The sequence below is a fragment of the Lepidochelys kempii genome, chromosome 1 (genome assembly GCF_965140285.1).
Source record: "Lepidochelys kempii isolate rLepKem1 chromosome 1, rLepKem1.hap1, whole genome shotgun sequence".
NCBI classification, from domain to species: Eukaryota; Metazoa; Chordata; order Testudines; family Cheloniidae; genus Lepidochelys; species Lepidochelys kempii.
Window position 1 is genome coordinate 220,817,795 of NC_136380.1, and position 21,787 is coordinate 220,839,581.

At 48.6% G+C, this 21,787-nt stretch overlaps 1 protein-coding gene across 1 annotated transcript; it reads right to left on the bottom strand.

The window, feature by feature from the left end:
• Positions 1 to 16,996: 16,996 nt before the first annotated feature.
• Positions 16,997 to 21,344, bottom strand: LOC140905972 (CD59A glycoprotein-like). Its single transcript, XM_073329469.2, has 4 exons — positions 21,257 to 21,344; positions 19,033 to 19,109; positions 17,944 to 18,054; positions 16,997 to 17,454 (listed from the first exon to the last, which is right to left on the bottom strand). The coding sequence occupies exons 2-4, from the start codon at positions 19,079 to 19,081 to the stop codon at positions 17,345 to 17,347; spliced, it is 270 nt and encodes an 89-aa protein (XP_073185570.1). The 5' UTR covers positions 19,082 to 19,109; positions 21,257 to 21,344; the 3' UTR covers positions 16,997 to 17,344.
• Positions 21,345 to 21,787: the final 443 nt, after the last annotated feature.

A 21,787-nucleotide genomic window follows, 5' to 3' on the forward strand; every position in this document is an offset into this window, starting at 1 on the left:
TGAAAGTTCAGGCTGGAGGGCTTTGCAGCTTGTCACAGCATGTAGCAGGGCAGTTACCCCACTCCTGGGGAAAAGGTAGGCTGATTGGGGAAGTGGCCACAGCTGGCCCTGATATAAGGGCTAGGGGAGGAGCTGGGTCAGTCTCACTCCAGCCTTGGAGTGGGAAGGACCTAGCTTCCAGGAAGCACAGGGTAGAGCAGTGCTAGGGAAGGGCAAGAGGAGCTGGGGAGCTCCCGCCTGGCAACTCCCCAGGATGAGGCCTTGTTAAGGGCTTAAGGAGGTACTGGGACTGCAGAGGTGCAGCCCAGGGATAGGCAGAGGCAGCTGGTCCAACCCCCTTAACAGTGATGAGTGGCCATTACAGACTGCAGTTTGTCCCAGAGAAAGGGGGCTAGATGATGACTGGCAGTAGCCACTGAGGCAAGGTGGGTATAGGGGGAGGGGGTTCCCCTAGAAGGGGAGACCCGGAGTGTGGGGGTACTGCTGTGGGCAGAACCCCAAGGAAAGGGGCACTGGGGTCTGGGAGGGACACAGGGCCTGGGGCAGGAGAGACACTGGCCAACAGGAGGCGCTCCGAGTACCGGAAAAGAGCTAATTCCCGGGCGACCAGCCAGCGGTGCTGTGGCGGTGAGTGCTTGATCTGCTACACAGCAGTACAGTGTGAGAGGGAGCCCAGGCTGTTGGGTCAGGTGGCTCAGTGGTACCTCAGTTCCACGTGCCCCCCTGGGGAGGGAACCCGTCACAGTCTGTGACCCCGACTTCTTCCCCTGACTCTATCCAACTTACCTAGGAAAATACATTGGTCCTGGCCATCCCTGCATTTCTGAGTGGTGAAGCAGTTTCCTCCATTAAGGCAGTAATAACACTCCAGAGACACAGCAGCTGAAGGAGACAAGAGACAAAACAAGGAGGGTCAACAGGACAATGGCCAAGGTCCTTCTTCCACTCAAGAGTGAATTGAAATGCAAGGCCTTCCCACCAATTTTTCTCTGTGGGGGCAGGGTAGATGGAACAGAAGTGTGGTCCACCAAGTAGGGTGCAAACTTGAGACATGAGTTCATTTTCCTGGTGTGCCACAGACATCCTGTGTGACTTCAGGCAAGTCATTTAGTGACTGTGTGCCTCAGTTCCCCATCTGCACAATGGGGATAATAGCACTTCCCTGCCTCCTACGGCTGTTGTAAAGGTAAAAATATTAAGGATTGTGACGTGATCAGATACGATGGTAATGGGGTGATTAGGAGTAGCGTAGATAGATATCTAGCTATGGAACCATGCGGACTTGGCGGCCGGAGGAGGGTCGATCAGTCTGTGACCTTGTCTACGCTTCTCTATACTTGAGGTAGCGTGTTGGCAGGGGTGGCACCGGTCTCTTCCTAGGTGGGGGCCGGGGGCTGAGATGGACTAGACAGAAATAGGGGGGCCTACACCTTACATCATGTGGGCACACTATTTATTTATTTATTTATTTAGCAGTCTTCAGAGCTGGGCACCTGGCGAGCTGTGGCGGCTCTCCGGCCACCCAGCTCTGAAGGCAGCGCTGCCGCCACCAGCAGCACAGAAGTAAAGGTGGCAATGCCTTACCATGCCACCCTTGCTTCTGCATCTTAGTTGACCTTTGAACTGGGAAAGGTGGTTACGGGGGACTAAGGCAAACTTTGGGGTGGCTATAGCCACAGAAAGCCCCGCACTAGTGCCGTCCCTCCATGTCGGGTATTCATAGCTACGCAGAGCAGTGAAAGGCTGTGGCAGGGGAGGAGCAGTGGGGGGAGGCTCCAGCACCTCCCGGCTGGACTCACCTTGTGCCATCAGCATAAGGGCGAGCGCGCACACACACAGTCAGGTTCCTCATTTTGTGTAGAAAGGCTTTAAACAGACACCGGAGGATGAGAGCGAGCAGTCAGTCTGGGGAGTTGGCTTTAGGACATGGCAGCAAATTTTTTTTAAAAAAAGGCAGTGTCATTAGTGGGCTGCATGTGGAGAGTCAGCACGCCTCAGAGCACGGAGGTGGGACTCCCTTACTAGACAGCTCTGGCCTGCCACTCTGGAACCCTGTGTTCACCTCAGACCCGGAAAGCTATCCGAGTCAGTAGCAGCAATTCAGAGAAGAGCCACAAAACCCACCAGAGGCTGAGGGACTGACCACGGAGGAAAGCTCAAAAGAGCTAAGTACACAGAGCTGGGGTTAGTGATGACAAGGGCCTGCGGGGGGAACATGGTAGCAATCTTTACACAACTGAAGGTGTAAACACCATGGAGGTAACTTTGTAGGGTGCATAAAGGGACATAATGAGGCATGATGGGGGAAAGTTCTGCTGAATATCCTATGTTTTAGTTCATATTTGTCTTGTCTTTTAAGGAAATAACGGTTATAAGGGCTTTGTCCCCAGGGCATTGGCGTTTCTGTACCTGAATAGATGCCATTCCTGCAGTGCACAGGGCACTGTTGGTTTAGTCTTCCTCGGGCTGTTACACAGAACAACACAATTGAGCAAATGCAATTCAGTCTCGGTGGTTGTTAAACCTAGGGGGACCCTAGGATACATTGCGTGAATTGTTCCACAATCTACCAATGATGAAGCACTCTTGTATTTGGACACAGGACATGCTAAAGTCACATGAGAGGAAGTGTTCCATTTTGAAAATCCTCTAAAGGTCTGGTCTAGACTGGTGGAACTGCTTCTGTCAGTTAGGGATGCTGAGCTGAGTAATGGTTTGCATGATCAGGCCCTCATAATAAAATTACAGGTATTCTCTAAACATCCCCTGCAGTTATTCAGCCTCTTTTTAACTGTCCTGCGATGGGGTTTATAAACTCCACATTACAAGTGATGGCTTGACGGGAGCCGAGGAGCCGAACTAGCCCATATTGTGGCACCTAGAGGGGAGACGGACAATTTTGGAGTGGATCCTGCTGGGTAGAACCAAACTGGGTGATTCCTATAAAGAAAGGACTGAAGGGCACTAGGGAGAGGAGACTCAGGAGACAGGTAGTGGGAATTTTCTTTCTGTGGGAAAGAAACCATGGAAGTGCCTACAGAAAAGATCTGGTATCCTGGGACTATCCCTGAAGGGAAAGGGCAGCTGGGGGGAGGAGACTTCTGAAAGAGGCTTGAGAGAAGAAAAATTCCAGAGAAGAAGCAGTCAGGGTCAGTGGCTTGATATGAGCTGCGCCTCTGTGGAGAAAGTCCTGGAAGGCAGAGCCTGGGAAAGGGGCAAAGAGGTTGTGCAGGACAGAGCCCGGGAAGGGTGGAAGAGTTTTGAATTTGGACACTGTTACGCTAAAAGGAGTGACTGTGATCTGCCACCCAAGTCCAATGGAGGAGGGTGAGCTAGAGGGGCAGCTAAGCTGGGTCTTGCCATGGCGAGGTGTTCCATGAGGGTGATTCTGATACTCCTGCTTATCAAGTACTAGAAAATTACTGTCTTGTCATTTAGAGCCCTCTGAAAAACTCACTCCTCCAACTCAGTCCTTCAATGGAAATCCACCAAAGCAGCTAAAACAATTACATACAATATGAATGGCTCTCACAATGCATCTTCATTTCCTCAGCCTTTGCATAAGAGCCTATATTTTAAAACACAGAGATCTAAATTTAGGTCTCCAAGTCCATAATAATGCATTTTGATAAATGTGGGCTGAGGTGCTGAGCATGCGAGCACAGCACTTAACTGAATTCAGGATTTGTTGAAGTGGCTCAACATCTCTGAAAATCTGCCACATTTAGTTAGTTGCTTAGCTTTGGGGCCATATACTTAAAATGTTGGTCTATGTATCCCGAACTGTTTTGTCTGTAAAACTCCTTGGAACAGGGACTATGGACCAGATTTCCTAAAGGGATTTAGGTGCCTAAAGAACAGGTATCTCACTAGGTGTCTATCCGCATATTTAGGTGCTTAAATACCTTTTAAAAACTTGTCATTCGTCTTCATCTACTAATATACACTGTACAGCACCAAGCATGCTGTGGGCGCTAAATAACATACTTGTGAATTTGTGCTCTAGAGAAAAGTTAGAGGAAACTCAAACTTCAGTAAAACCAGGGAACACAGTTTAGATTAAAATAAGTGTCCTGAAAGTGGAATCTGACTGAATCTAATGCAATGTTTCTCAAATGCAGCCTCCTGGGCGGTGATAGGAGACGGGGGGCCAAGCCTAGGCTCCTTCCCTTCCCTCCTTGTTGCTCCTGGATGTGCCACCCTGCACCACCTCTGGAGACAGGGACAACCCTGCAGGAGTTAGGTGAGTTGCTGACCCACATTGGGGGAAGCGGGGTTGGGTGGCAGGCTCCAGCAGCAGGACTTCAGGAGCCTGGCTGTGTGGCCCCAGGCTCCGACCACAGGGCAGTGGGTACCAGCCCTGGCCACGCGGCCCTGGCCTTCAGCTGAGGTCCTGCAGCCCCTGGTTGCAGCTGCATGGCAACTCCACTCCAGTCCTGAGCTCTGGCCATGCAGGGGCGGGTGCTGGCCAGAGGCGCTGATCCCCAGCCCCAGCTACATGGCAACGGGCTTCAAGCCTGGGGCTTTGGGCACCAACCCCTGGCTCCAGTCACAGGGCGGCAGGTGCTGACCCCCGGCTCCGGCCGCAGAGCTTCAGTTGGCCTGTGGCCCAATTCTGGCCATGCAGTGGCGGGCGCTGGCTCCAGGCTCCAGCTACACACTCCTGGGCTCCAGCACCCAGCTCCAGGCTATGGCTATGCAGCAGCAGGGACTAGCCCTGGGCACTGACCCACAGCTCTAGGTTCTGGCTGCAGGCACTGAGCCCCGGCCCTGGCCACATGGCAGCAAACACCAGGCCCTGGCTCTGGCCATGCAACGGTGGGGCTCATCACCCACCCCCATTGCCTCTGGCCTCCGCTGCCTCCCATAGCCCTGTATCCATTCTCCTCACCCCCCACCCCCGACCCTCCAGGACCCTGCTGTGTTCCTTGCCTCGCATCCATTGCCTCCATTTCCCCAGGCCCCCGCAGCCTCGCATTCATCCCACCATCACCTCTGGCCCCTGCTGCCTTCCCCTTCGCACCCCCCCACCCCCCATCCAGCGCTTAATGGGGCCTGGTGTTGCTGAGAAAAGTGATATTAACAAATACGCAAGTATCACTTTTCACAGCAGCCTTACTAGCTATCTGTGGAAAGTGATACTTGTACCTTTGTTAATATCACGTATCACTTTTCATAGCCTCCCAGGTAGCTATTAAGTGTGCTGTGATATTAACAAATATGCAGATATTCACAGCAAGCCCCAGAACCCATTGAGCCTTGGATTGGGGTGGGGATGGGGAAGCAGCATTCTTTTGTTACTGAGTCTGCTGAAAAACCCTACAAATATACATTACACTGATTTGGATGTGAATCTGTGCATATTTAATTGTTTTTTCCTAAAGATTATTAAGTATTTTAGGAAAAAGTGTCAGTGTGGTCACAAGTGAGAGTTGGTGGCCGCACTCGGAGGCCACCAAAACATTTGTTGCAAGAACCCCTGATCTAATGCTTAATTTCACATTCTATTTATGCTGCTAGATCAAGCAAGGAAAAAAGATCTCACATACCTGGTTTACAGCTGAAGCGCAGGGCAATCTGTTTAAAAGTTGCCGTGTAGAGCTGCTGGTTTATATACTTACCCATATGCCTTTCACTTCCACTCCACTCCCACCCAGTAGACTTGGAATTTCTCGCATTTGTTGACTTTGTTTTACAATCTTTTTGCACAGGAAAAACAGAGGAAAGAACAGCCCACAGCAACCCTGAGTAACCTTGTGTTGAAACACTTCCTTTTGGCTCGGACTCAGCTTTTAGGGAAAAGTTGGGAGAAGTGGTGGCAGCTCTTACACTGTGTATTTTGCACCTAGTGTATCTTCCAAAGAGATGAGGAAATATTCAGAGAATCTGGGATGGCTGGAGTAAACAAAACAAAACAAAAATCTCTCTAAGAGGTGCTTCCCACCACAGTAAATCTATGGTATATGCTTATGGCTCAAACGTACACTTTATTTTTTAGTCCTTAGATCACGGACGAGCATCATGTCCATATTTAAAAGTTGCACAGTTGTATCTTAAATCAGTCTAACTATACCTGTTTAGATACATTGTTTTGTGTATGTTCACACTGTGGTGCTCACATCGGTGTAGCCCCTGTCACGTTACAAACCATGTGTTCACACAGCAGTGTGCAGTCTAGGTAGATCTCCCAGGATTCCTTGCGCTGCTTCTAGGCTAGCTGCATTCCGGGCAATTTCAATAGCAGATACTGGGATACTTCTCAGATGGCCAAGGGAGTTGTGGGAAGTGGGGTCAAATTTGCTTAATCACTGTTGCCATTTTGAACACTTTCAGCATGGAGGTGACACACATGAACAGTGGGCTCCAGTCCCTTACTAACTGTGAAAAGCAGATCCCGTCGTATTGGAGATGTTTCAGTGACGCATCCTCAGCAGCCCACTAGACCCAGCAGGATTGTTACAAGAGTTGGAATGATGGAGGACCAGGTGATGGATTCCGTGGACACGTTTGTATAGTCTGTGTATTTGGTGAACTCTACTCGACAGAGCACGGCTTTGGGGCCTGGCCCATGAGCACAAAATGGTGGGACCAGGCAGTTATTCAGGCCTGAGATGACAAGCAGAGTCTTCACGATGCTGAAGGGCACTTTGCTGAGCTGACCATAACACTACCGTATACCAGAGCAGGAGGTTGAGAGGCCCCCTCAATGTAGTAATCACCATTTGGAAGCTTGCCAGCCTAGACTGCTACTGGTCAGTGTGGAACCAGCTTGGTGTTGGGAGAGGTGGAGTGTTGTGATGGAGGTCTGCAAGCACTGCTAAATTGTGTGACAGAGGGGCAATGTACAGCATGTCACTGAAGGATTTACACTAGGGCTGTCAAATGATTTTTTTTTAAAATGCGATTAATAGCACTGTTTAACAACTATAGAATACCAATTGAAATTTATTATAAATATATTGGATGTTTTTCTACATGTTCAAATATATTGATTTCAATTACAACGCAGAATACAAAGTGTACAGTTCTCACTTTGTTTCTCTTTTTTAGAGAGCAAATATTTGTAATAAAAATACAATCTTCCAATCTACAAGTCAAAGCATGAAGGGGGTGTCACAGAGTCCCCGGGCGATGCTCTGGAACTGCTCCCTGCGAAGCCAGGCAGGACTCTGGGGAAGTCTCCTCTCTGTGAGCAGACAGTCTGCAGGACACACAGCTTCCACCTTCCTGGGTCTGACCTCGGAGCATTCAGCATCCTCTCTGCCCCTCCGTGCACTTCCCACAGCCAGTCCACCCAGGCGAGGTCCTGGGGAAGCTAGAGGGTCCTGCACCCCAACTCCGCAGTCAGACGTGACTCTCAGCCAGCCAGTAAAAGAGAGGTTTATTAGATGACAGGAACATAGTCTAACACAGAGCTTGTAGGTGCAGAGAACAGGACCCCTCAGCTGGGTCCATTTTGGGAGGCAGAGAGCCAGACAACCACATCTGCACTTCACACCACGTCCCCAGCCAGCCCTAAACTGAACCTCCCTCCAGCCTCTCCTCCTCTGGGCTTTGTCCCTTTCCCGGGCCGGGAGGGCACCTGATTCCTTTGTTCTCCAACCCTTTCACTCTCACCTTGCAGGGGGGAAGGGCCAGGCCATCAGTTGCCAGGAAACAGGGTGTCGGCCATTCTCTGTGTCCAGACCCCTGCACACACCTGCCCTCTAGGGCTCTGCAATGATCACACACCCTTATCCCACCACCTAGATACTTAAGAACTGCATAGGGGAAACTGAGGCACCCCCACAATATTCAGAGGAAACATTAAGAACAGTCCCGCTTCGTCACAGGGGGATATGAATGATTAGTCTATCTGGCAAGTAAATATTTTGCAACTCAAGCTACAACAGTGCCATGTGAACGCTTGTTCTCACTTTCAGGTGACATTGTAAATAAAAAACAGGCAGCATTTTCTGTAGTGATCTGCTCAAGGTCATTCTTGGCAGGCACCAATGATACTGCCAAGGATGACCTTGAGTAAATCACTGCAGACTATGTGTCTCTGGGAAGAAGGATAAAGGAGTTTGAGGCACAAGTCGTGTTCTCATCCATCCTCCCTGTTGAAGGAAAAGGCCCAGATAGGAAATATTGTGGGGGTAAATGCGTGTTTGCTCAGGCAGTGTCGGAGAGAGAATTTTGGATTCTTCGCCCATGGGATGTTGTTCCAGGAAGAAAGATTGCTAGGAAGAGATGGGATCCACCTAACGAAGAGAGGGAAGAGCATCTTTGCAGGCAGGCTTGCTGACCTAGTGAGGAGGGCTTTAAACTAGGTTTGCCAGGGGATGGAGACCTAAGCCTTGAGAGAAGTGGGATACTGGGAGGAAACACAAGGAGGGGAGGGTGCAACAGGGGAGGCCTCCTGATTCATACTGAGAAAATAGGGCAATTGGCTAGTTATCTTAGGTGCCTCTACATGAATGCAAGAAGCCTGGAAAACAAGCAGGAAGAATTGGAAATCCTGGCATAGTCAAGGAACTATGATGTGATTTGGAATAACAGGGACTTGATGGAATAACTCGCATGATTGGAGCACTGTAATGGATGGGTATAAACTGTGCAGGAAGGACAGGTATGGGAGAGAAGGTGGAGGAGTTGCACTGTATGTAAGAGAGCAGTATGATTGCTCAGAGCTCCAGTAGGAAACTGGAGAAAAGCCTGTTGAGAGTCTTTGGGTTAAGTTTAGAGGCAAGAGTAAGAAGGTTGGTGCCATGGTGGGCGTCTGCTGTAGACCACCAGACCAGGAGGATGAAGTAGACAAGGCTTTCTTCGGACAACTAACAGAAGTTTCCAGATCACAGGCTCTGGTTCTCATGGGGGACTTCAATCACCCTGACATCTGCTGGGAGAGCAATACAGCAGTGCACAGACAATCCAGGAAGTTTTTGGAGAGTGTTTGGGGACAACTTCCTGGTGCAAGTGCTGGAGGAACCAACGAGGGGCCGGGCTCCTCTTGACCTGCTGCTTACAAACAGGGAAGAATTGATAGGGGAAGTAGAAGTGGGTGGCAACCTGGGCAGCAGTGACCATGAGATGGTCGAGTTCAGGATCCTGACAAAAGGAAGAAAGGAGAGCAGCAGAATATGGACCCTGGCCTTCAGGAAAGCAGACTGGGAGGCTAATATGAGGGGGAAAGGAGTGCAGTAGAGCTGGCTGTATTTTAAAGAAGTCTTATTGAGGGCACAGGAACAAACCATCCTGATGTGCAGAAAGAATAGCAAATATGGCAGGCAACCAGCTTGGCTTAGCAGAGAAATCTTTGGTGAGCTAAAACACAAAAAGGAAGCTTACAAGAAGTGGAAATTTGGACAGATGACTAGGGAGGAGTATAAAAATATTGCTAGGGCATGCAGGGGTGTAATCAGGAAGGCCAAAGCACAATTGGAGTTGCAGTTAGTAAGGGATGGGACGGGTAACAAGAAGGGTTTCTACAGGTATGTGAGCAACAAGAAGAAGGTCAGGGAAAGTGCAGGACCCTTACTGAATGGGGGAGGAAACCTAGTGACAGATGTGGAAAAAGCTGAAGTACTCAATGCTTTTTTTGCCTCAGTCTTCACAGACAAGGTCAGCTCCCAGACTGCTGCACTGGGCACACAGTATGGGGAGGAGGTGATCAGCCCTCAGTGGTGAAAGAACAGGTTAAGGACTATTTAGAAAAGCTGAACATGCACAAGTCCATGCGTCCAGATCTAATGCATCTGAGGGTGCTAAGGGGGTTGGCTGATGTGATTGCAGAGCCATTGGCCGTTATCTTTGAAAACATGTGGCAATCCGGGGAGGTCCTGGACAATTGGAAAAAGGCAAATATAGTGCCCATCTTTTTAAAAAAAAAGGGAAGAAGGAGAATCCGGGAAACTACAGACCGGTCAGCCACACCTCTGTCCACAGAAAAACCGTGGAGCGGGTCCTCAAGAAATCCATTTTGAGGCCCTCGGAGGAGAGGAAGATGATCAGGAACAGTCAACATGGATTCACCAAGGACAAGTCATGCCTGACCAACCTGATTGCCTTCTACGACGAGATAACTGGCTCTGTTGATATGGAGAAAGTGGTGGGCATGATATACCTTGACTTTAGCAAAGCTTTTGATACGGTCTCCCACAGTGTTCTTGCCAGCAAGTTAAAGAAGTATGGATTGGATGAATGGACTATAAGGTGGATAGAAAGCTAGCTAGATCGTCAAGCTCAATGGGTAGTGATCAACGGCTTGATGTCTAGTTGGCAGCTGTATCAAGCAGAGTGCCCCAGGGGTCAGTCCTGGGGCCGGTTTTGTTCAACATCTTCATTAATGATCTAGATGATAGGATGGATTACACCGTCAGCAAGTTTGCAGATGACACTAAACTGGGGGGAGAGGTAGATATGCTGGAGGATAGGGATAGGGTCCAGACTGACCTAGACAAATTGGAGGATTGGGCCAAAAGAAATCTGAGGTTCAACAAGGACAAGTGAAGAGTCCTGCACTTAGGATGGAAGAATCCCATGCACTGTTACAGGCTGGGGACCAACTGGCTAAGCAGCAGTTCTGCAGAAAAGTACCTGGGGATTACAGGGATGAGAAGCTGGATATGAGTCAGCAGTGTGCCCTGGTTGCCAAGAAGGCTAATGGCATATTGGGTTGCATTAGTAGGAGCATTGCCAGCAGATCGAGGGAAGTGATTATTCCCCTCTGTTCGGCAATGGTGAGGCCGCATCTGGAGTACTGTGTCCAGTTTTGGGCGCCCCACTGCAGAAGGGATATGGACAAATTGAAGAGAGTCCAGCGGAGGGCAACAAAAACAATTACGGGGCTGGGGCACATGACTTATGAGGAGAGGCTGAGGGAACTGGGGTTATTTAGTCTGCAGAAGAGAAGAGTGGAGGGGGGAGATTTGATAGCAGCCTTCAACTTCCTGAGAGTAGGGGGGTTTCCAAAGAGAATGGAGCTACGCTGGTCTCAGTGGTGGCAGATGACAGAACAGGGAGCAATGGTCTCAAGTTGCAGTGGGGGAGGTCTAGGTTGGATATTAGGAAAAACTATTTCACTAGGAGGGTGGTGAGGCACTGGAATGGGTTACCTAGGGAGGTGGTGGAATTGCTATCCGTAAAGGTTTTTAAGGCCCGGTTTGACAAAGCCATGGCTGGGATGATTTAGTTGGGGTTGGTCCTGCTTTGAGAAAGGGCTTGGACTAGATGACTTCCTGAAGTCTCTTCCAAATCTAATATTCTATGATCTCCTATAAATGTAAACAAACTTGTTTGTCTTAGCGATTGGCTGAACAAGAAGTAGGACTGGGTGGCCTTGTAGGCTCTAAAGTTTTTGATTGTTTTGTTTTTTGAGTGCAGTTATGTAAAAATATTTCTACATTTGTAAGTTGCACTTTCATGATAAAGAGATTATATTACAGTACTTGTATGAGAAAAATACTTTTTTTACAGTGCAAATATTTGTAATCAAAATAATATAACTTTCTATGCCAATTTCTCTTATACTGTGTTTTGAAAAATAGATGTGTTAGGTTGATAACCTAAACAGTTTATTATTGAGCACAGTAAACAATGATATACCAGACAGGACCCACTTTCTCTTAAAGTTTTTTGCCTGATTAGAAGCAGTTTAAGTATCTGAGATAGTAAACTGGACTCCCAATATATGTGGGAAACAGTATTGTGAAAGACAAGATAGATGAGGTAATATCTTTTATTGGACCAACTTCTGTTGGTGAACGAGACAAGCTTTTGAGCTTCACAGAGCTCTTCTTCAGGTCTGGGGAAAAGTAATCAGTGTCACAGCTAAATACAAGGTGGAACAGCGTGTTAAGCATAGTTAACACATGTTCTAAGAAACCATTCAGAATGAAGTGGCCAATTAACACCTCTGCAGTCATAGGACAAAGGAGACTTAATGGGTTACAGATTATTGCAATGAGTCGTAAAACTGATGAAAGCAGGGTCTGAATGAGATCTCCCCTGACATCTAGTAATGAGCTTGGGGGGGCGGGGGGGGGAAAGACTGCAGGACCAGAGGGTATTTGCATAAACACCTACTCTGCCTAGGTACTCAGGAAACAGCACTGCGTTGCCAAAGTGGTCAGTTTTGGCTGTTGTTGGGTTACAACAAATCACTTTGAATGCAGGGGTAATGATATGATGTTATCCTGATTGTATGAGTAAAGGGCAACAGAACTGTGCTTAGCTTGTTCTGATTGAGGGGGGTGGGGGGCTCACCCTCATTTGAACTGCACTCGCTAAGCAGTGGGTAGAGATGCCAAAGCCCATTGAAAGGGAAAAGAGGGTGGGGACGGATGTTTCCACTTGGGATAAGTTTTCCTTATGAGCAGGGCTACACTTTAAAAAATAAAATAAAAATAAAAAAAATTTGCAGCTGCCCTAGTGCAGTGTTTCAGTGAAAACACTACTATGCTGACTGAAGACCTTCTCTTGCCGGTGTACTTAATCTGCCACATGAGAGGGGGTAGCTGTGTTGATCAGAGAAGCTCTCCTATTGACATAGTGCCATCTACATTGCGGGTTAGACTGGTATAACTGTAAAAAGAAAAGGAGGACTTGTGGCACCTTAGAGACTAACAAATTTATTTGAGCATACGCTTTTGTGAGCACAGCTACATACATCTGATGTATGGGGGAGGGATAGCTCAGTGGTTTGAGCATTGACCTGCTAAACCCAGGGTTGTAAGTTCAATCCTTGAGAGGGCCACTTAGGGATCTGAGGCAAAAATGGGGGATTGGTCCTGCTTTGAGCAGGGGGTTGGACTAGATGATCTCTTGAGGTCCCTTCCAACCCTGATATTCTAGGAAAGCTTCTGCTCAAATAAATTGGTTAGTCTCTAAGGTGCCACAAGTCCTCCTTTTCTTTTTGCGAATACAGACTAACACGGCTGCTACTCTGAAACCATTTATATGTGGGTAGTTTAAATAACCCATTTTTGTTTAATTAGACTTATTTGCCATTCTGTTCTTCCTTAATATCAGACATTTAATCTGGAGACCAGTAGTAACACAAATTAGTATCAGAGTGGTAGCTATGTATCAGCAAAAAGAACAAGGAGGACTTGTGGCACCTTAGAGACTAACACATTTATTAAATAATTAACTGTTAATAATAAATGTGTTAGTATCTAAGATGCCACAAGTCCTCCTTGTTCTTTTTCCAAATTAGTATATTTGTATTCAGACCACTCGGGGGTGTGCACAGGAATAAAAATGTTGACTGTTTTTAGATGGGCTCATTCTGTGCCCCTGCTGGGGCCCAGGGGGTGGAGGAGCTGTCAGCTCTCCCCGGAGTCCCCTGGGCTCCTGCGGTGATGGCTATTCCTGCCAGGTCCTGGACAAGCCATCAGCTTCGGGGCGGGAGGAGTTCAGTGCCCGTGCCGATTATGGAGGGCAGGGCATGTCCCTGCTTGCTCTCCCCTGTGCACACCCTTGATACCACTTCAGACTTTTACTCATTCAGACTATTGTGGTTGGTTTTCTCCATTCAGAAATTTAATCTCATTAGATTCTATGGAATCTTTTCACATGCATTAGCAGAGCTGTGTGCAGGAGCCCAGGCCTGGAATAGCAGAGGGATAGATTCAAGCAGAGATTGAAAAGAATTAGCAGTACTCTAAAGCTAATGTGGGAGCGGGGTGCAAGAAATTCAGGACTCTGTAGCAGGGATTGCTGTGTTATATGACTGAAGTGCGCTGGCAGGACTTTGTTGGGATCCAGGACTGACACATCCAGGTGCTGCAGGTTAGGTCTGACTGATTGAGGCTTGTGTAAGGGGACTGTTGCCCCCTTGCTAACATTCAGTGGGGGTGTTTTGGTTGGCTAGCTCCCAGTACTAAAAGGAGAAGGGTCAATGGGGAAATCAGGACCCTTAGACTGACAGTCCACAGGGGCAATGGGGAGAAGCAGTACTCCAGGTCAGCCTGAATGACAGGGCGGGCAGGCTAATCAGGGAGTCAGGAGGCCAGGGGGGTCCCCTCCTCTGCGTGAGCGGGAATTGTCTGAGTCAGATAGAGTTGGGTCGAGCTAAGAAGAACGCAGAGGCCCAAGCTGAGCTAGGGAGCAGAGCTGTGCCAGAGCCAGAGGGGCCAGAAAAGCAGCCCAGGAAGCAGGTCAGAGTTGGGAGCAGAGTCAGAGAAGCAGCCCAGGGAGAGCAGATCCTGTGCTGGGAGCAGAGCTGCAGCCACAGAGCCATGTGTGGTGAGCAACTGGGGCCAGCCAAGGGGGGACCCTGGGCAAAGGGCCCAGTGCAGAAAGACACCCCCAGCCAAGGGTCCTTGCAGGCCAGACTGGGAGGGTGATCTTAACCCGACAAGGGGATGATGCTGGGAAGAAGGGTCCCAGCACCCAAAGCCTGAAGGTGTGTGGCTACTACCAGAGCAAGTGTCCAACCTGCAGCATCCCCGCAGCACATCCAGGGCCTGAGAAGGAGACCTGGGACCTACAAGGAACAGACTGTGAAGTGCCCTGACGTCCAGAGACACTGTTTGTGATGTTCCCTGCCGCAGAGCAGGGTGATGTGTTTTCCTTTAACCTTTCCCATTTTTTCTTATTTTTTTTTTAATTAATTGTTGATTAAATAACACATATTTGCTTTAAATTGTATGTAATGATCAGTGGGTCAGGGAAGTGCCCAGTGCAGAGAGAGAGAGAGAGTACCCCGGAGTGGGGACACCCTAGCCCCTGTCCTAGGTGACTGCAGCAGGGTTGAGGGTCAAGCCCCCCCAGGAATCCTGGGCCCAGCCTTGTTGGGGTTACGAGGACTCTGCCAGACAGGAGAATGGAAGGGGAGACCCTCAAGAGCAGGGAGACCTCTGCATAAAGGAAGTGGGAGCGAGGACTCAGATCCTTTCACTAGCCCACCTCACTGGGGTAGTGCAGAAGCTAGGAAAGTTCCCCACAATAGCGGGACCATTCCTTCGCTTACACTTGCACTATACCTGTCAGCCCTTCACATTTCTGTGCATCATTTAAGCTTTAACAGTTGTTACATTTTATAAATACTTACTTATAAACAACCATTTCAGCTGATTTTACATTTTAATATTTTTGATCATCGCTATCCTGCATGTGAGTCTCTCCAGGGAGTTACTAGTAGAGATGTTGGAAATATCAGCTTCCAAGTTTGTTCGGATTCCAGGAGGGAAAAAAAAAAAAAAGAGAGCAGTGAAGTATCCTTCGTGAAGGGTCCAGTTGCTGTGCAATGTGAAAGGAGATAACAACATGCCAGTCTTGCATGTGGAGGAGCCCTCAACTTGCCAGTCTTGCATGCACAGATTAGACTGCAGCAAACAGCCTTCAGTACTGATCTGCCCATGACCTTCATGACATCGCACTCATTCTGAGAGGATGGGAGGGGATACCAGGCCGCTGAAGCTCTGGGGGCATTGGAATCCTAGTATGTGGCTAATTGGTCCAGCTCTAGTTTCTTCGTGCATTATGCTAACTTACGTGAAAAGTACAGATGGCCTTGTCTAGTCTTCACTCGGAATTTAGCTCAAGTTAACTAAAAAAACCCATTCAAGTTAACTAAGGCCTGTGTGCTCTGGGGTCTCAGATCATTGTGGATTCAGCCAAAATGTAAATATCCCCACAAATCCTGTAAGGACCATTCAGAAAACCTGATCAGAGGCTGGGTGGGCTTGATCAACATATGATGCCGGTGGCAGCAGTAGCAGCTGGGGCTCAGCTCCCCCATTAAGCTGGCCCATCCTCTCCCAGCCGTGGCAGCCCACATCCAGTGGATACTCCTACCACAGGTATCACCCCCCCCCCAGGCACCTCCCAAATATCCATCCCAGTACACAGACATCCCTGGCAGCACCCCCTAAGTGCCCCCTCCAATTTCTCACCCCCTCCGCCTAGTAGTGTTCTCTATTTGGGAACTTGAAATATGGTAACCCTAGGGTTGCTCTGTTCTTACAGCCTTGGTTTCTGGAGCTGGCAGGAGTCACTCTGCCCTGGTAGCTGAGCTCCGGCTGTGTGATCGCAAGCCTGGCAGCCATGGCGCTGGAGCAGGGCAGCCTAGGGGAGTAAGGGGTTCTGCTCTGAGTGCAGGGAGAGTGACCCAGCTGCAATGGCAGGTCCCCAGGCAGTGAGTGGGTTGTGACCACCCTGCTGAGAGGCAGGTGCCCAAGGGGGAGGAATAATGCAGGGAGCACCTTGAGGAGCATCTCATGGCAGCCAGACTCCTTGGGCAGGGTCTGGCTCCAGGGGGTTTCGCTGGCTGGCGCTTGGATCGTTTTGGGGCAGATTGTGTCAGGGGTGCAGCTCGGAGCTGTGCTGCCCATCCTGCCTGGGGAGTGCCTGACCATGCAGAGGCAGCTGGCTCAGGGAGCAGGGCAGGGAGGGCTGCTGGGCAGCCAGCCAGGGCACTGGCTCCCACAGCATAGCGGGCCAGACAGCTCCCTCCAGCTTCTAATCTGCTGGCTCCTGGCAGGAGGCGATGGTTTTCAAACTGTGCTGTGCATCTCCCTAGGGATGCGCACTTCACAGTTTGAAAACCTGTGTTAAATGGGAGGCAGAAATCTGGAGGGGCACGTGCCTCCAACACATCACCTCTAGGGGGCGTAAATATGATTGATGGCCCCGGGTGCTGAAATGCTTAGTTACAGCTCCGCTCTGAGTTATTACAGAGAATTCTTTCCCAGGTATCTGCGTGGTTGGTCTCATCCACATGCTCCTGGTCCTATGAGGTCAGGAAGGAAGGACTGAGGAGCATTGTCAGAGCTGTGTGGGGAGCCTAGGACTGGAATAGCAGGGGGCTGCAGGGCAGGACTGAGGGAAATAAGCAGTTCTCTGTGAGGGGGTGGGTGTATGCAAGTGATTGAGGACTGAGTAGCAGGAGTTGCTGCGGCGCAGGGTTGAGATGAGCTGGCAGAAATACAAGCGAATCCAGGAGTGGAATGACAGGTGTATTGCAGATCAGAATTGACAGCGCTGTGTGTGGGGAAAGCTTGCACTACCTGTCTGTTACCTGCATTATCAGCCCTCATCTTTATGTGCTCTAATTAAACAGGAAAGATTGTTATGTTTGTTAGTAAATGGACATAAAGCCAAAGCAACTGCAGCTGATTTGGGGCTGTAATATCCTTTTATTATTAGTGCTGTCCATGGAGTCACTAGTACAGCTGCTGAAAACATCCATGGCAAATGTGTGTTCTTCTCTAAAATAAGAATAAAGAGTGTGTGTGTGTGTGTGTGTGAGTGTGAGAGAGAGATGGCAGCAAGGACCCTCAGTGAGGATTTCCAGTCACACTGCAGAGGGAGGAGGAGACCCTGCTGGTGTTGGTCTTGAGAGTGCAGAAGCTCCTGTCTATCGGTTGCACCGGTCAGTGCCGCAGCAAATGGCCTTCACTGCAGACCCCCCCATTGCCTTCATGACTTCACATTCATACGTCCTGGAGCATCGCTTAGCGTATTTAGCTGAAGGACAGGAAGAGAGAGAGAGGGGGAGATGGAGTAACTCCAGGAATTTAGTGAGTAGGCATACTTGGGTGAGGCCACCACTTATTCCCTTTTCATGTTCTGCTTCTCCACCTTTCTTCTTTCTTCTCACCCCTTCCTCTGCTCCTCTTTTCTTCCCTTCCGCCTTATCCATTTCCTTGCTACTTCTCACTGTTTATCCTCCCTTTTCCCTTGTTGCTTTGTCTCTGTTTCCCATCTTCACACCTCATTGCCTCTTGTGGTACCATAGCAGTTATCCAGCAGCTCTCCTTCTGGTTACAATGGGCAGGGTTGGGCTGGACGCTCAATGTTAATTATCTTCAGGCCCCTCCGACACTCACCCAGGCTGGGGAGCTTGGTCAAAGACTTAGGCCTAACCCACTGTGGCTGCTATATACTTAGCTCCGTATCACATTAGTCTGAAGTATCTGTGACCCTAGCCTGTTCCCCTGCCTCTATCCTCCTTACCAGTGAAAGGGAAGAACATGGTAATACATTGATCCTGGTCATCCCTGCATTTCTGAGTGGTAAAGCATCTTCCTCCATTAGGGCAGTGATAGCACTCCAGAGACACAACGGCTAAAGGAGACAAGAGACAAAACACAGAGGATCAACAGGATAACGGCCAAGGTGCCACCTTTCCTCCAGGAGTGAATTGAAATGCAAGGCCTTCCCACCAATTTTTCTTTGTGGGGGCAGGGTAGATTGAACAGAAGGCTAGCCCAGTAAGTAGGGTATGACGAGCTTGGAACTTGAGATGTGGGTTCATTTCCCTGGTGTGCCACAGACTGTGATGACCTTAGGCAAGTCACTTAGCGACTCTGTGGCTCAGTTCCCTATCTGTACAATGGGTATAATAGCACTGCCCTGTTTCCTAAGGGTGTTATTTAGGTAAAATCATTAAGGATTGTGAGGTGATCAGATACTATGGTATTGGGGTGGTTATAAGTAGCATAGATAGATATCTAGCTATGGAAACATGGTAGATTTGGTAGGCATGTGGAGGATGGATCAGTCTCTGACGTTGTCTATGCTTGTCTGTACTTGCGGTAGCATGTGGGGTAGGCATAGCTACAGGCAGCAGGGAAAGGCTCTGGCAGGAGGGAGGCAGTGGAGAAAGGCTCTGGCACCTCCTTGCTGCTGGAGCCTTTCCCCACTGCATCCCCCGCATAAGAGCCTTTTCCCACTAGCAGAGTCTTTCCCTGCAGTATAGAAAAGCTCCACCGCCAGGAGGCGGTGGGACAATAATATCTAAAAATATCCGTGTAGATGAGGGAGGCATGGCTTGGGCTGGTAGTGAGTTGTGCAGTGTATACACCCTACGGTTCAGGTGTGTAGAACATCCTACTCACATAGGCCGTGTCTCACGGCCTGCTATGCTGTTTATCGCTGTACTCGCTAGGCATGCAGCATCTGTACCGTACACCCTGCCATAAGTGTAGAACTCCCCTTTGTCTAACTTTTGCTTTCTAAGGTTTCATATTGAACAAAAGGGTCAGTTAGGAAAACATGAAGGATGGTGAGAAGCAACAGAGGCTTTACAAACGGGGGACCCACCTTGTGCCATCAGCGCTAGGGCGAGCGCACACACAATCAGGTTCCTCATTTTGTGTAGAAAGGCTTTAAACAGACACCTGGGGATGAGAACAAGCAATTTTCTTTAAAAAAAAAAGGCAGTGTCATTAGTGGGCTGCATGTGGAGAGTCAGCACGCCTCAGAGCACGGAGGTGGGACTCCCTTACTAGACAGCTCTGGCCTGCCACTCTGGAACCCTGTGTTCACCTCAGACCCGGAAAGCTATCCGAGTCAGTAGCAGCAATTCAGAGAAGAGCCACAAAACCCACCAGAGGCTGAGGGACTGACCACGGAGGAAAGCTCAAAAGAGCTAAGTACACAGAGCTGGGGTTAGTGATGACAAGGGCCTGCGGGGGGAACATGGTAGCAATCTTTACACAACTGAAGGTGTAAACACCATGGAGGTAACTTTGTAGGGTGCATAAAGGGACATAACGAGGCATGATGGGGGAAAGTTCTGCTGAATATCCTATGTTTTAGTTCATATTTGTCTTGTCTTTTAAGGAAATAACGGTTATAAGGGCTTTGTCCCCAGGGCATTGGCGTTTCTGTACCTGAATAGATGCCATTCCTGCAGTGCACAGGGCACTGTTGGTTTAGTCTTCCTCGGGCTGTTACACAGAACAACACAATTGAGCAAATGCAATTCAGTCTCGGTGGTTGTTAAACCTAGGGGGACCCTAGGATACATTGCGTGAATCGTTCCACAATCTACCAATGATGAAGCACTCTTGTATTTGGACACAGGACATGCTAAAGTCACACGAGAGGAAGTGCTCCATTTTGAAAATCCTCTAAAGGTCTGGTCTAGACTGGTGGAACTGCTTCTGTCAGTTAGGGATGCTGAGCTGAGTAATGGTTTGCACGATCAGGCCCTCATAATAAAATCACAGGTATTCTCTAAATATCCCCTGCAGTTATTCAGCCTCTTTTTAACTGTCCTGTGATGGGGTTTATAAACTCCACATTACAAGTGATGGCTTGAGGGGAGCTAAGGAGCCCGACTAGCCCATATTGTGCCACCTAGAACCGGGAGACAGGTAATTCTGGAGTGGATCCTGCTGGGTAGAACCAAACTGGGTGATTCCTATAAAGAAAGGACTGAAGGGCACTAGGGAGAGGAGACTCAGGAGAGAGGTAGGTGGGAGTTTTCTTTCTGGGGGAAAGAAACCATGGAAGTGCCTATAGGAACGATCTGGTATCCTGGGACTAACCCTGAAGGGAGAGGGCAGCTGGGGAGAGGAGACTTCTGAAAGAGGCCTGGGAGAAGAAAAACTCCAGAGAAGAAGCAGTGAGGGTCAGTGGCTTGAAAGGATCTTTGTTTCTATGGAGAAAGTTCTGGAAAGCAGCAGTTTGGAATAAAGTGAGGAAGAACTTTGCAGAGCTTAGAAAGGGGCAAAGAGGTTGTGGAGGACTGAGCCTGGGAAGGGTGGAAGAGTTCTGAATTTGGACAGTGTTACCCCTGGAAGTACTAGAAAATCACTGTCTTGTCATTCAGATCCCTCCAAAAAACTCACTCCTCCCGCTCAGTTTTTCAATGGAAATCCACCAAAGCAGCTAAAACATTTACATACAAAATGAATGGCTCTCACAATGCATCTTCATTTCCTCACCAGAGCATAAGGGCCTGTATTTTAAAACATGTTTTCAAAATTTTGATCTCCAAGTCCATATTAATGCACTTTGATACATGTGGGCTGAGCACTTACTGAATTCAGCATTAGTTGGAGTGGCTCAACATCTCTGAAAATCTGCCACATTTAGTTAGTTGCTTAGCTTTGGGGCCACACACAACTAAAATGTTAGACTGAACTGTTTTGTCTGTAAAACTCATTGGAACAGGGACTATGGACCAGATTTCTTAAAGGGGATTTAGGTGCCTAAAGAGCAGGTATCTCACTAGGTGCCTATCTGCATATTTAGGTGCTTAAATACCTTTTAAAAAACCTGGGATTAGTCTTCATCTACTAATATACACTGTATAGCACCAAGCATGTTGTGGATGCTAAATAACATACTTGTGAACTCTTGCTCTAGAGAAGAGTTAGAGGAAACTCAAACTTCAGTAAAACCAGGGAACACAGGCTGGAGTCACAAACACAGATTAGATTAAATGACACGAAATTGGAATCTGACTGTGTCTAATGCTCAATTTCATGTTCTATTCATGCTGCTAGTTCAAGGAAGGAAAAAAAATCTCACATACCTGGTTTGCAGCTGAAGTGAGGGAGATCTGTTTCATTGCTGCTGTGTGGTGCTGCTGGTTTATATACTTCCCCACGTGCCTTTCCCCATCCACTTTGTTCCCACTCAGTAGACCTGGAATTTCCCACATTTGTTGACTTTGTTTTACAATCTCTTTGCACAGGGGAAAGAACAGCCTGTAGCAACCTTGAGTAAACTTGTGTTGAAACACTTCCTTTTGGCTTGGACTCGGCTTTTACGGAAACTGGCAGCTCTTACACAAGGTGGAAAGTATACGGTGTATCTTCCAAAGAGCTGAGGAAATATTCAGGGAACCTGGATGGCTGGAGTAAACAAAAGAAAATTCTCTAAGAGGTGCTTCCCACCACAGTAAATCTATGGTATATGCTTATGGCTCAAACCTACACTTTATTTTTTTAGTCCTTAGATCACGGACGAGTGTCATGTCCATTTTTAAAGGTTGCACAGTTGTAGTTTAAATCAGTCTAACTATACCTGTTTAGATACACTATTTGTGTATGTTCACACTGTG